At 48.6% G+C, this 15,033-nt stretch overlaps 1 protein-coding gene across 4 annotated transcripts in view; it reads right to left on the minus strand.

Moving 5' to 3' along the window:
• Positions 1 to 15,033, minus strand: part of LOC105691555 (cardioacceleratory peptide receptor-like) — a 33,797-nt gene that overhangs the window by 2,112 nt on the left and 16,652 nt on the right. For 3 of the 4 annotated variants that reach the window (XM_048660206.1, XM_012410093.3, XM_012410092.3), the window contains exons 2-5: positions 5,904 to 6,039; positions 3,923 to 4,120; positions 2,039 to 2,133; positions 1,659 to 1,914 (exon numbers count right to left, since the gene is read on the minus strand). In XM_048660206.1, the coding sequence (XP_048516163.1) occupies positions 1,659 to 1,914; positions 2,039 to 2,133; positions 3,923 to 4,120; positions 5,904 to 6,039 (685 nt within the window). Of the gene's footprint in view, positions 1 to 1,658; positions 1,915 to 2,038; positions 2,134 to 3,922; positions 4,121 to 5,030; positions 5,881 to 5,903; positions 6,040 to 15,033 lie in introns of those variants that run through there. The other variant, XM_048660207.1, reaches the window with a different exon arrangement.

Below are 15,033 nucleotides of genomic sequence, written 5' to 3' on the forward strand. Positions count from 1 at the left end.
TTGCACTTGTCGAGTTCTCCTTCGATTGGGCGAGTAGTGTCGCACGACTCGCGGTCGCCCAGTTATTTGGTTAGCGTAAAATGAAAAAGACATTTATTTTCCGACTTCCTTTTTCCCCGCCTGGCCATTAAACGTACGGCATCTGGGTTTCTTTCGTCCTTATACATAGGTATATCTATTTATCCAACAGCTTCTGTCACCGAGGATTTCGAGCTATGAAGAAGGAGAGAAAAAGAGCGAGAGTGCTTTTAGCGGGAGTCGAGGGGGGGGGGGGGGGGGGGGGGGGGGGGGGGGAGGATACGAAGGAGAAGAGACGAAGGAAAAGAAAAGGAGGAGATGGATGTCCGGATCCGCTGCGGGAAGGAATCGTGAGAATAAAAAGGCAGAAGATTCTCGGCGAGACGTGTTCTGGGCGAATGCCCGGTCAGCTCGGAAGCGAGAATCCCCCAGAGCACGGCAAAAGGCGACCGTAGAATCGGAGCTGTCTCGGAGTGTCCCTCGTGCCAGCGTTTCTTAAAACTTATCGAATTCCCCGAGGGGAGTTTATTACGCCGAGAATCAGGAATCGGGTGTCAACTAAAATTTTGTCAATTCGCCCTCTCCTCACTTAGGACGTAAAAGTCTACGACCAAATCGATTTCACCTTCGAACTTATTCGCAGCAGCAGCGGGTACGACGTCAGCCTCACCGGCGGCCGGTGCGGATGCGTCGGGAGAAAGAGAAAGAAAATTTACCTCAATATCCGTAGCGATTTGCTTTCTCTCTCCCGACAGATAAATTTTTACACCGTCCGACTTTTACTCTCGTGGGGGTTTAAAGCCCGGCCACGATAGCCGATTATTACGGTAGTTAATTCGTTCGATAAAATCTTTTTCGACAGTTGCAATAATAACGGAATCAAGTTTCGTGGTTGGAAGAACGCGGCTTTTCAAATATACGATCCGGTTACATGGAATGTGAGCATCCGAAATCGCACAAATCTAACTTTTCGTGAGACTGATTAATTTTCGTTCGGTGAGTATATTCGTCCACGTGAATTTTGTGCAGGGGAAATGTCGGCAGGAAGATCGCGATGATATCGAAAAGTTACGTTCACGTCATCGCACAGAAGTAGAAGACGAAACTCCGACAAAAAACCACACACACGCGATTGCCATTGAATTAATAATTATCGATGTAACGCAAGTACACCATACAGCGGATCCGCGAGCGGGGATAACCCCGTTAGCTTGTACTATATTCGATCGGATCTTGGGGCCGTTGAATTATCAACGTTATACGAGGATCGGTCCGGGTGTGAAATCGTTTTACGACGCTATTTACGGAATCGTTGTCCACGCGTCGCAACGATGATCTTGCGTCAAACCACTTTTCAGTTTTACAATTTATCGAGCGCGACGATTGTGCGGAACTATTGTGTGTATCAATAACAACAATAATAATGGCGATAATGATAATAAATACCGACACCGGTTTGTCGGTGATGTGAAAAATGAAAACTCTTGGTCCGTAGGTAATATGTTTCCGACGTAAAAATAACTGAGACAGGGGGAAACCGATGATTGCGCTTGCGACGAAGAACGGTGTAATTATACACGCTGTGGACCCAATCGGGATCAGATCGGAGTGTTATACAACGGAGTTACGGGGAAACTTACCGCAAACAATGACCAGGGTCATTTTGACAGTTTTTATCTTTGCCCTCGGTATGAGACCGCGGGATGACGCCCTCCTCGTATCTCTGGCCGGACCGGGCTTCAGGGCACTACCTTGCGACCAAATCGTCACCACAATCACCGAGTAACACCCTCCGATTATCAGCGTCGGCGCAATGAACAACGCGATGCTGACGAGGCTCATGTAGATCTTCCATCTGGTTTGAGAGCCAAGATCGATCCAGCATTGCTCTCTGTCCTGAAATTCCGATAGCCGAAACGACAGAACAAGTAAGCCCAGCTGTCGTCGATCGTTGCTACGTCGACGCAATAACACGTAGGTATATTCTGTCATACTTGCAGTCGCTCTTCTTTTTCATTACCTGGATCTGCTTGACTTCGTAGAGGAATATGATCGGCAGACTAAAGAAGATGGACAAACTCCAGGCAACGGCAATCAGGGCACGAGCTCTCGACCCTGTGGAATTATCGCACGAAACAAATAAGTTTACTATCTAATTTCTACTCCCCCTCCCCCCCTCCCCCCTCGCCGCCCTCCGTCGCTCTATTTTTTGACCGCATCAATTCAACTCCACTCATTTGCCAAATGGAGATATAAAACTTGCCCTGCGGGGGCATAAAACTACCCCGTCGTGTGTCTTCCAGAATTTTCGTCTTCTCTCTTTTCCATCCCGCTTCTTCTCTTTCCTCTTTCCTCTTTTCATTTTCTTTTTTGCTTCCGTCAGTTCCTTGAAATTGTATACATGAAAACCGAAATGGACACCTCCACGAGAACGATGCGTCATTCGAGTGTAAAATGTATAAAAAGGTTGAAGTATCTAGAAGATGGAAACGTTGCTTTGTATTCGCTTTGTTTTTGTTTTGTTTCTCATTTTTACCCTTTCCTTTAACGCAACGTACCGACTTCTGTTTGATTTGTCAACTTCGGTATTTTTCTTTTTTTTTCAAGCTTTACACAAGGAATGTTTAAATTTAAACGGAGAAATATCTGTGACTTGGTAATACTGTTATTGTTATCATTATTATCATTGTTTTTTCAAATCAGTTACCGGAAATCACTCGTATGTAAAGTTCAATTGGGAACTTTGAAGATGAAACAGTTCTCAGAAATGAAACTCATTCAAATTGTATCACCGTGGAATACATCTATACGGCATTACGTTGTTCGTAATATCGTTAAGTCTTTACCGCGATCAATTACGTATTCCGGATTTCCCCGAGCACCTCTCCTCCCTCTTGTTTATCGCTCATTGCAAGCTCATTTGTGCGTGAGATGGCGATAAAGTTGATGCTGCGGAGAAGGTACATCGAATTTGGAAGTTCGAATACTTGTATTGTTATCGAAATGAAAGACGAGAAAAACAGTAAAAGTGCCAACGGTAAAAAAAAAGAGGAGAAACCATGGTGAAAAATGAAATTTCAAACCTGAACCAAGATCGTCCGGAGCGCGATCTTTTTGCTTCACCGTTTACCTACTTATCGTTAGACCGTATACCGTATCGGATGAGAATAAGCAACTCGTATTTGGTTTTTCTTATGTATTTTTTGTCGCCATCGCACGTGACGTAAAAGTCAGCGAGGAAATGATGAAACATTTTTTATGCGCGAAAGTAAAATCTCGGATATTAGCCTCTCCGCGCACGACGGCATTCCCTCCGTGCTTCTCCCAAACTCCCCTCCGAATTCCGACTGTGCAACACGCGGAGTTCTGGCCATGGAGTTTTCTTCCCTTTTTTTTTTTCGTTTTATTTATTGTCTTTTTCCTTTTTCCTTTTTTTTCTTTTCCCGATCCAGCGAACCCGAACCCTAGCCGAGTGGTTTCCGCTCGATCCGAGATGTCATTTCTCGTAAATGTCTACCCGGAAACGGAACTACCTCCGTTAGCCCCTCGTTCTCATCGTTCGCCTCTGTTTTTTTCGCTTCCTTTTTTCTTACTCTTTTATGCCTTTTCACACATTTTATACAATTTTCCACCACCCTTTTTTACTCGCTCGTTCCCTCTTTCGCGCGCGCTCTTTTTCCGCTCCCCATCATTCACTCTTTTACGCGTAACGAGGAGAGAAATAAATAAATATACAAAGTTATCGGAAAGATAAAAAAATAAAAATGGAGAACTCGGTTGCCCCTTCTGGCGCACTGCGTGTGAACGCGATTCACCTTGAAATATTTCTCGGCTAGTTCAGCGGCAGCAGCAACAACAACAATAACAATAAATACAGAGAAGCCATTTCGATCTTCATACTTACAGCTACCGGAGAAATTCATGGGGCGAGTAATCGCGTCGTATCTATCGATGGAAAGGGCGACGAGAACGTACGTTGAGCTATAAGTCACCACAGCTTGCATGAACCTGATGATTTTGCACGCTACGTTGCCGGCGTACCAAGTGATAGTCGATCGCCATACTATGTCCGTCAGTACGGAGATGAGACCGACCAGTAGATCTGCAATCAATCGTTCGATCGCTGATCAGTGTTCGAAGTTGACGAATTCAATCACACCGTTGACACGCACCATTTCCCGTCGCACGGCGGACAAAATGAGAGAGAGAGAGACAGAAAATAAAGTTGCGAGGCGTCGCGAACCACTCGACAGAAGCGAAGCTTTCCACGCTTTTGATATAAAATCCGATTACCGATCACCCCGCGATACATGATTTAATTTCGATGCGATAGCACATCGTTACTCGATTTATTGCGACGACGAGTCAGGTCCCCGTCCCGAACCTCCGTGAAAAATCTCCGCTCGGAAAAATCAGTCATTCGGCTGAATCTGGGGAAAGTTTCTTTTTTTCCGTCTCACCGCGAGGCCCGGATAGCTCGAGACGTACGAAATAACAGAGGTCAAAGGGTCGCGCGTGCACCTATAAAGCGGCAGTCTCACCCCGCTCCCCGTGATCGTTGAGAGATCAGACGCAGTCCACTTTCTTCAATAGACGCGTTATATTTTTCCAAAAATAAATTCCAAGGAATTTACAATCGACGCACGTGGGCGTGATTCAAGATCAAAGGATTTCGAGCCGTACACCTACCCATACGTGTCTGAATTCGTTGCCGTACGCGTATCAGATGTAATTTGGATTCCGCGCTAGGTACGGGTATACCATACATATGTATACGTACAGTGGAAGCCGGGCTAATTACATTCCGCTTATCATTGTACCGCGTGGACCGATTCCCGAGCAATTCGATAGCCGTACGTAATAGCAATATTTCTTAAAAAGCAAACGCACCGCAGCTTGAAACTTCCAAGCGATGGAAACTTGCGATTATTCGGGCGGGTAGCCGCGGGACGGGCGAGCTAGCTGTCCAGGCTCGAACTTGGGACGTTTGAAGTAAAAAGTGGCGAGCGTACCCATTTGATTTACCAAGTCTTCCCGACATCGCGAACGAAACGAATTTCTCCCACGGCCTTGGATTTATCTTCAGACGGGTTCTCGGATCGCATCCGCCGCGACGTTCTCCGCCCGAACTTCTTTATCGTCGCTATCGCTCGCGCTATCGTCGTTACTCTTCTTATTATTATCATCGTCGCAGCGTCGTCGCAGCCGTCGTTGTTATTCGAGGGCTCAGGACGGACTTGGGACAAGGTGCGAAGTGGCGAAGTTGCGCTTCTTCGAGAGTCGTACGGCCACCCCCTGTAAGTCTGAATTACGAGGTGAATTACGATTAGATATCGTAGAGCCGATTGTACGTACGTAGACCGGGCCACTTCGACCCTGGACGATGATATTTTTGCCGCAGAAGCGCGGCGGAATCACGTATACCGCTACCCACGCGCAAAACTTCCGAGCATCCGAGGATGTGTGTTCGAGTGTCTCTTTGCACTCAGAGGGTGAAGTTGAAGCTACGAAGTTGATATTTTATGGGAAAAGATGTATTGTACCGTGGAAAATAAATTTGGAACACGTGAGAGCTGCCGCGTTATCCCCCGCCCATATCCACCGCCCGCGTGTATTTCGCCATAGAACGAGCGGTTCGATGAAAAATCCGACAAAGTAAGGGCTTATTTTCATCGCGATGAATCAGATGCGGCTACACGGTTGATTCGTCGACGTCGATCCGGACTACGATATCGTTCAATTGATAGTTCGAAGGTCCTTCGGAGGACGTGTGTCCGATCGCCAAAGTCGTGCGTGCGTGTTATAACGATCCGAATAAGATGGTGGATTTTAAATTTGGTTGTTTTGTTTTTTTTTTTTTTTTTTTTTTTTTTACTCTTTCAAACCTGCGAAAGCGAGCTGCTTTATGAAGAAATCCATCTTGGACTTGCGACGTTTTCCGAGCAACAGACCTGCGAGGACCGCCACGTTGCCAGCGACGATAATCGTGAAGAGAATCCAGAGAACGGTGAATTGTTCCTTCTGAAACAGACGATGATAATTCTCCGTTATCAATCGATGTTATATTCCGAGGGCGGCGTATAACGCATTCACCCAGATATCGACGTTTCGACGAATCGACACGTTTTCCCGTAACTCTTTTTGACTCCGTTCTCTTCCAACCTTGTCCAACGCGGTGAATAAACTTGGAAGAAATAAGGCGACAACTTTCATCGGAGCCAGATTTCTTTCGGAAGTTTCTCCCGGCTCTTATTACGATACGCCGAGCCATGAAATTAAAAGGGAACAAAAAGGGGGAAAAAAAACTGCGGCGATTACGCTCATGCGCCGCCCGTGTTCGTACGAGGGTTGATTATTTTGCTCCGGTAGCTCGTATCGACTTCGGGGTAATTTCATACCACCTTATCCTACGGCGTCATCGCAATTGATGATAACGGGGGCCGGACTGCAGCACCGCCGTACGAGTTCGACGCTGGGCCCTTTTTGTTTTTTTTCTTATATTATTTTCTCCTCGTCGTTGCGTCGATCAACGAGGGAGAGCAAAGAGACCGGAAGTCATCGGCGACGAAGCCGAGGCTCGCGTTTGGGATCGTTGGCGTTTATCATTCACCCGTACGGACGAACGAGAATTGTTCTTTCGTCGCGACTCGACCGATCGTTGGATGTAGCGATCGTTCCGTACGTGGCAAAGAAGTGCGCCGAGGTGCACTTTTCGTTTCTTACTTCGGTCGCACCGAGATAAATGTTGGATAATTGCTGCGTGTGCCAACGTACGCCGCCGATAAACTCGTCCTGCGAGAAATTACGACGAACGGGCCGATAAATTTACAGAGTAAGAAATCAACCCCGTTGATAATAATTACACGGTTGCGCGCGTCATAAATCATCGCGATCGGCCCATTATCGCTTGGATATTTATTACCCGGCTATCCCTGCAACCCCGCAGAGACGCTCGTCTCTATTCACATTGAATTGATCGTAAGAGCGGACGACGAACGGTGAAACGCTAAACGGAATCTCAACTTTGATCCGGTGTACCGAGGGATGTCCGTACCGGATGGTGACAAATCTGCTCTCGGCTGATAGCTAATTGCACGAGGACAGCGAAAAACGAGAGGAAAGTGATCGGATTCATACGGAATACTGGAAGTCAAGTCGACTTCCGTCGCAGAGCTGACGAGATTTTCCTTCGAGACTCACAGCTGCTCGAACGACAAGCACGCGAGGACCGATAGGCGGTAACGACGCCGAATAATATCCGTACCGTTGCGTTCTTCCCCGTACGACCTCAAAAGCCGGCCGGAGGTCACGCGGAACCCGCGATGAACCGTCCGACGTTCTTTTCGACGTATTCAACGTCGACCGGGTCATTTGTCTACCCCGATGCGGTTAGCTTATAAGTCTTATCACGTGGGCTAACCTCGCGTACCTCCACATAACACGTAGCTACGTACACACCCCGTATACCGCGTTCGTCGCACGATAGCGTATATTTCCCGACGAGAGATTCTCTCTCGCGGTCAGGGGATGAATTCGAGCCACTTGCGCGCGTACGAACCGTACGCCGTAACAATGCGTGACCGCTGTCGGTCATTCGTCTCGTTGTCAGAATTCGGACCAAGCGCGGAACGGACGGCATAAATCAAAGGAATATAGCTACGGGTCACCCCGCCGCCTTTTCTCGAAAATTGTCCCGCGCGCGGGGCGTTTCGAGCTCGCGTCGACGTTCGTCGCTTTCAATCTCGACGTTTGTCGTCATTCGAGTCGCTTTGCGGTCGAATCGTGATAAGAGGGTTTTGCGCGACGTGGGTATCCGCGACGCGATCGCCCGAATCATGCGAACGGACGAACGGGCAGCTGAAGCTGTACATTGGGATTCAACGAACTCGGATAATCGACTGGCCAGCGGTATCCCGATGCAAATCCTTTGATCTTCGATTCGCCCTCCCCCCCCCCCCCTGCCGAAGCCATTCCACAGCCCCACGAGCCTGCGATGATAATCTTCGATGTCCTCCGCAACGATTTCCGGGTCATCCGATCTTCGGCTCGGGACTTTGGAGTCTGGAATAAAAGCGGAGGAATCGTCCCGAGGGCCGAGCTCGAAAATTACAGAGATCCCCGCTGCAGGTGTTCAAAAATGAGCGACTTTATCAATGGGCGAGGTTTTCTCTCTATCGCCTCGAAGATTCCTCCCTCTGGTATTTACCGCGCGGCGCTCGCTCACATCTCTTCGGGAACCCTCATTACCCCTTCTAGTCGCAAGCAAGGTCGGAGCTTACGGGATTTTACACCCGGGGTGGGATTCCACCTCGTCGTACCGCGTGACTTCCGAAGGATCCCCGGCAACGCGACTCGCGAGTACAACTTTCGACGGCATAAGACCCTCCTTGGCGGTAACCTGGCCCGTTAGTACGGGCGAACGTTCGCAACGCTTGATCCTCCTTCCTTCCTCGAATTGCGGAGGTGGCTTACTCGATATTATATTAAAAAACATTCTCCCGGCGGACGATTCGATTCCGAAACTCAAACGAGCGGAACGACCCGTGCGCGGGTATACGTGTACCGTAGCAGCGGGGTAGTTTCAGCGATAGGATCTCCGCCCCCGCGCAGGCAACCGGCGAAATATATCGCACCGATCTCTGTTCAGACTCACTCTCATGGGATGCTCGTCCCGACTGAATATTTCTTCGAAATCCGTCTTCGCGGAGGGCAGGAATCATCTGCCCGATCAAGGGGGAAAACGGAACAAAAGATCCCCGTCGCATTATCGCGAGTTGGCTTTCGAAATTCATCAGCGGCGGTAACTGGAATCGAGGATACGTGTCGAGATATGCGAAGACGTCGTACATCATCGTTCGTAGTAGGGATAACGAGAAACCTGCAACCGTGCGGGAGCGGTGCGATATACGCGGGGCGTTTGAGTCGGAACTCGTATGGCTCCGGTGGCGTGGAATTTCGAACTACGTTTGCCGAGGGAACCGTTCGAATGAAACGACACGCCGACGACGCGCCCCTGACTCGACTCACTTCGAACCTGTTCGTTGACCCCCGTGCGCCCTTCTAATTTACCCTTCCTTCTTGTCTCCTTCCGTTTTCATATTTTTTTCTATTTTTTTCTATTTTTTTCCATCGCAGTGCCGTTTAATACCGGTCCGCGCAGGTAGATCGTTTCCCCGGCAGGCATGGACCTGGGTCAACTCTTGAAACGATCGGAGATCGCGTTGAGGGGTCACTCGTGATCCGTTCGCTCGTAACTCGGTCTCTTCCCTTTCCAATGGGCTGTACGGACGTAGGAGGCGGATCTGGCTGGAAGCCCGTCACGAGATAAATTCTTCGACGTATATATAATACAAAGTGAGGTTGCAAGATACATACGTGCCTCCGAGGGGCAACTCCGCCATTCGTTAGAAGTGTAGCCCGGGTGGCGATACGGTGTACGAAGGAATTGCGAATCGAGTCGCTGGAGACGGACGAGGAGGTGAGGCGATGTTCGCCGAGTGTTTGCGTTTCGCTCCGTCGTCTCTAACCGAAGCGCAGCGTTGACGCAGCGGACAGGACGACGTAGCGCCGATAACGATATCGAAAATGGAGGCCTGCGGATCCGGCCTCGAGCTCGGAGCGATCGTACGCTTTCACACGCGCGGAGCCAAGAAGCGGCACCGTCACGCGCACCGGCAGCAGCCGGCAGGCAGAATTTACAATTATCTCTTATAAACCGACGAGATTACGAAACTCGGCCAGACCGACGCTGCCGCCGCTGCTGCCGTGGATGGCGACGATGAGAATTTTCCAACCGACGCGACGGTCCTGGAAAATCTATATTAGCGTAGTTGCGCGTATGTGCCCGCCGCACAGATGGAGCGAAGACCAGAAATTTTCGCGGGCTGTCGGTGGCAAATGAAAAAGAATGAAGGGAAACATCCGATGGATAAAACTCTCCGATTATTGAAAAATCCCAGGAAACGACCGTTGCTCACGGATACACGTACAATGTATCAACAGAAATACACACCGTATCGCTCGAAAAGAACGTTTTCAACACCAATTTACGTAAAGTCGAATCTTTCAACTTTTTTGACCAAGTGTAGGCTGCAGTGCTCGACAACGGAACGGCTATCCGTGAAATAATCCGCAGCTGCGCGTTTTTTTGACGCAGCGTGCAGACCAAAAAGCAAATCGACTAGTTTTGGCATTGATGGGAATAAAAAGAAATGCCTTCGATTCTCCCGAACGGAGGGGAAAATGATCGCGACGATTCGTGCAGCGGAGTGCGGAAGATTTCCGGACACTAGACGAACGAACTTGAGTGGTCCCCCATCCGTTTATCGCTTCATCTTTTCGGAGCAATAAATTGAAGAAATGTGAGGTGACCCTAGACGCGGTGTCGTGAGACTAAGCCTCCTCCAAAAACAAAAAGAAGAGAGTAGGGAAAGGACGAAGAAAAATAAAGAGGAAGCGATTGGAAATAAAAGTAGGCCGATACGATCGCGGTTGAGTTTTTCCGGAGCGGAGCGCCGAGATTTTTAGAGAGGTTCGAACGAGGAATGTACGCGGCGAGCGAATTTTCGGGTGCAGCGTTTTGCCCCACACCACTTGGAACCGTCGACACTCGAGGGTCAAAGGTCAAAAGTCGAGTTTAAGCGTCTCGCGGTTAGAGACCAACCCTAACGCGGTCCCAAGGCGTTGCCAGTCCCTTCCAGAAAGAGGGACTCCACCCGCAGCAACACGGACGGCCGAAAGAGATTTTATCGCGTGTACCTACCTACGACCCGTACTCTCGATTCGATCGATTAATTCGCATGGCATTGATCTCGGGCGAAATTTCTCGTTGGTGTCACACAGTCGCAATTGCGTAGAACGTAGCGTCAAAAATACGTCCGCCGTTCCCCCGTATATAACAAGGTGGGCTCACGGATGTGGTAGAAAAAAGGGAAAAGCATCGGAGAGAAACAAAATTGAAGACTCGATTATTTTCTCATTCTTTTTTGCGGAGTAATGGGAAGGACGGAGGCAAAGATATATCCATAGTTACGAGGTTGTAAAACGATTCGGATGATAAATTTCCCGTTACTTGAAATTTCTTTCAATCCTATAGGTATGCACAGCAGTTACGCTACACCCACGCGCCGCTTCGGTATAAGAGCTTCTCGGCTCCGAAACAACGTCTCAAGTGGGATAATCTATACGAAGAGGTTTAAAATTACCGAACAAGTATCGCGCGCCTTCTGGACTGCAGGGATAACGAGTAAGTAATTAGAAACAAGGGCAACGGGAAGAGGAGAAAGTAGAGGAAAAGCCAATCGAGTATAGCTATTTTACGCGATCTGTACAAGACGTTGTAACACTCTACTACTCGTTATACGTTACCTACGTAGCTAGCTGGACCGTAATCGTCTTATTGTTAGTTGGTAAAAATGTATTATTCTCAGGTCGTTTCCTCTGTTGTCATACATACAATGTATAGGCGTGTGTAGCGATGATGCGAAATGGTGAAACGTTAAAAAATGACCGAATCCCGTTGACGTGTGCCAATAATTGAATGGCTAACAAAATGTCCGACCTCGAGGGTGCAAAGGCGGATGGAGAGAACGAAAGGAATTCATCCCCGACTATTTAGATCCGAGTTGAAAAATATACCCGCGTCGCGTACCCCCGATCGCTACCGCGATTGATCGACGATACCGAGGTCGCTCGATGACTTGACCGCCGGTGAAACTGAATCGCCCCTGTACCCGTCGCGTCTTCGATGCGAAATCATTCGGATAATCTTTTCGAGTCGAGTGAAGTTTCGAAGCTCGGGCGTTAAAATTTTCAATCCCGCGCCGTCTCGCGTTGCGAGAATGAAATTCCATCGTACACGTGCACGTAAATGACACGTCGTCGTCCGATCGGAATTCCATTTGTACGAACGAGCGGCAGCGGCTAATCCTGCGCCGTGCAAACGTCATCGACGAGGAGGATCGAAGCATTAAAACTACGGGCCATACCGCGGCATGTACACGCCTATACGTATAACCGCGCGACAGCGAATGCTGCGAACAGTGACCAACTCTTGTACAAGATTAATTTTCCCCTGCCGCATTCGCCGTCCTAATTTCCCCGGTTGCCACCCGTCCCGCACGATACCCCCTTTTATTTCCAGTGTTCCCGCGTAAGCTCTGTCCCGCAAGTTTTCAGCGTCGCGACATTCTCCAAACCGACGACAGCGTTCGTAGAGACGGAACGGTGCGGATTTCGAGGACGTGACGCCGAATGTTTAAGCGAATCATCCCACGGGGGATGGAATTAATTTTTTCCCTCCCCTGGATTTTTTTTTAGAAATTTATTGGGGTACGCGCGTGTACCTACGAGGTGTATAATATAACTGTACATCGGTCGCCGTCCGTGCAATGATTCGCGCGTGCTCGATAACGCGTGGAGAACGCGGCTTATTTATTCGTCCGTTTATTTTTCTTACAGCTAATTCGCGTCGATCGGATATGACCTGGGTTCCAAAATAAATGACGGGAATTTTTTTTCGTTCGTTCGGTCAGCCGGTGGAGGTGGTGGGAGCACGAAGAACGACAAACACGGAGAAAAAGGGAAAGCAGGAAAAGCGGGAAGAGGAAACGCAAAAAAATAATGGGTCAGTTGGAAAAGCGTAAGATTTATACGTATACCTACACGGCGGTGCGTACCTATATCTGTGTTTCTATCGATCTCGAGTTCAGTGGGAACCGCGTGCGAGTCATTGCACGATCTTAATAAATCTGTCGTTCTCCGGTTCGTGCGTGCGATATCGGTGGTCCTTTTACTTCTCCAATTTTCGTCGTGCGCCTGTAACGCAGGACGCGTGTACGTACAAATAATACTTATGTACGTTCGATCCATAAGTACGTACACACGTACGCGAGTACTCGCTGGCAAAAGTATACACGCGTGTACGCGAGGATGTCCGATCACATAGCGGGTGACGCACCGGCGAGCACGGACGTAGGACCTATACGTGCCTGGCCGAAAGAAGAAAGGTCGTGAAATCGAATCGAGGGGAAATAGATCGAGTGCAGGAGGGCGAATAGAAGAAGAAGAAGAAGAAAAAGTAGCGAACGAATAAATAAATGAAAATAATCGCGAGGGACGCTGCGGCGAAATTGAAAGACGAGGAATGAAAATGGAAACGTGCACCGCGCGGTATAGCTATATACCTATAGTATTCGTCACTGCGTCACGTCGGAGGAATGAGGAATAGTCATTATTCGAACCGCCCAACGCCAAGTAGGAACACTTTTCCTGGGACGGTCTTGAAAATTTGATTCGATGGGTGATTTCTTAAATTCTCACCATCACCTCTCGAGCGGTTCCAATCGAGGAAAAAGAAATCCCTCAAAGTTTGACCTCTTAATTCCAACGGGGCACGTGCCCCGGAACTTCTTTCGCGATATTGTTGAAAAGAACAAGTTTGAATTTTTTCGACCCTGGATCTTCTGGAAATAACTTTAGCGTTCGGAGTCTATGGTATAATCACTGCATTTTCTGCTTTGTTTTTCAAACGTCGATTCAACTCAGCTCGCTGCTTGCGCAGTTGCGAAGTTGTCGGCTCGCAAGCTTGAGGGGATTTTTTCCCGTAATCGTAAGAGCTTTGAAATGACCACCCCTTCGAGGACTGTACTCGAGGATTTCTGAACGAAAAAGTCGCGGAATACAAAATGAGACTGAGAAGTTTGATTGGCCGACGGTAATGACGCGCATACCTCTCGGTGGGTACGAAGATCGTGTATCATTGTACATCTTACGCAACGATAATGATCGGCAGAGGTGCTGCGGGACTTGAAGAATTATATCTCGTTCGGACGAATGTACCACCGACGGTGTCGACACCGTTTGCATCGCGCACGACGATTCCGACTCACTTTTTATCCCTTTTTCGTCTCAGTCTTCTTCTTTCTCTTCGGAAAACGATTTAATCCGGTTATGCTGATTGAAGGAGAGACGTTTTCTTACCTCCGGCACCGCGTGTATACTCCGATCGAGCGAGTGATGTATTTCTTCATTTAAACACGCGTGCCTCAAGCCCATACGTGTGGGTGTATCGTATATGCCTTTGCGTATACCTATTGCAGTTTTATAGACAAATGTAACAGGAATGCGTACGATTATACGTAGCCACAGGCTCGCGTATACCTGGCCATCCGATGTCGTAAGATATTCGTATCCCGGCGCGTACGCGGGCAAACGCTTATTGTTAGCCTCGTGCGACGTATCGTATTTCGGGTGAATTCACCGGAAAATTGGTTGAATCGAAACTTGGAAAGATCGGAACTCAATGACGACAATAATTCCGAAGAGAAAATCGCACTCGCTCGGGAGTTGAAGAATAAATTGACTCGTCTATCTATCTGCTGCAGTTGCAACGCGTCGAATGTTTTTTTCCCGTTTTCGCATTCGTTCGTCTTTGTCGCGCGCAAACGCGTCTCTTCTTCTTCTTGTTTCTTCCCCGTTCTGGTTCGCGGGCGTAATTCAATTTCCGACCGTCTTCGAAGCCGGTAAGCTCGTGATACCGCTAGGAATCCACGGAACATTCCCGAAACGGAAAATATGACAAACTCGATCGAATGAACGCCCGATCCGTTGAAATTTCACCGCCGCTATCTTCTTTACGCACGCCCTCGCGTCTGTCGAAAATTAAACACCGTTCGGCTGGAGAGATGGATAATGGGGAAAAAAAAGAAAAAAAAAAAAAAACGAAACTACGGTCATACCGTCGACGGATAATTAGACGGAGGATTAAGTCCTCAACGTTGTATGGCGATGCGCGTCCCGTTGTTTCCTTTCCACCTATATACCCGCGCATTGTGCCCCCATTATAACAGGTAGAGAAGTTAAACGAGCCCCTTAGCGGTGCACGTCGGTCAGCTCGAGTCGTCGGTACGGACGCTCGGTGGTACAGGTTTTCGATATCACGTGATCTTTGGAACTTTAGAAGTGTTTACCGAGCCATAAATCCTCATCACGCCGAGCGAACCCCGGCTCCTCTTC

Source organism: Athalia rosae, chromosome 1 (genome assembly GCF_917208135.1).
Source record: "Athalia rosae chromosome 1, iyAthRosa1.1, whole genome shotgun sequence".
In the NCBI taxonomy this organism is placed as follows: domain Eukaryota; kingdom Metazoa; phylum Arthropoda; class Insecta; order Hymenoptera; family Athaliidae; genus Athalia; species Athalia rosae.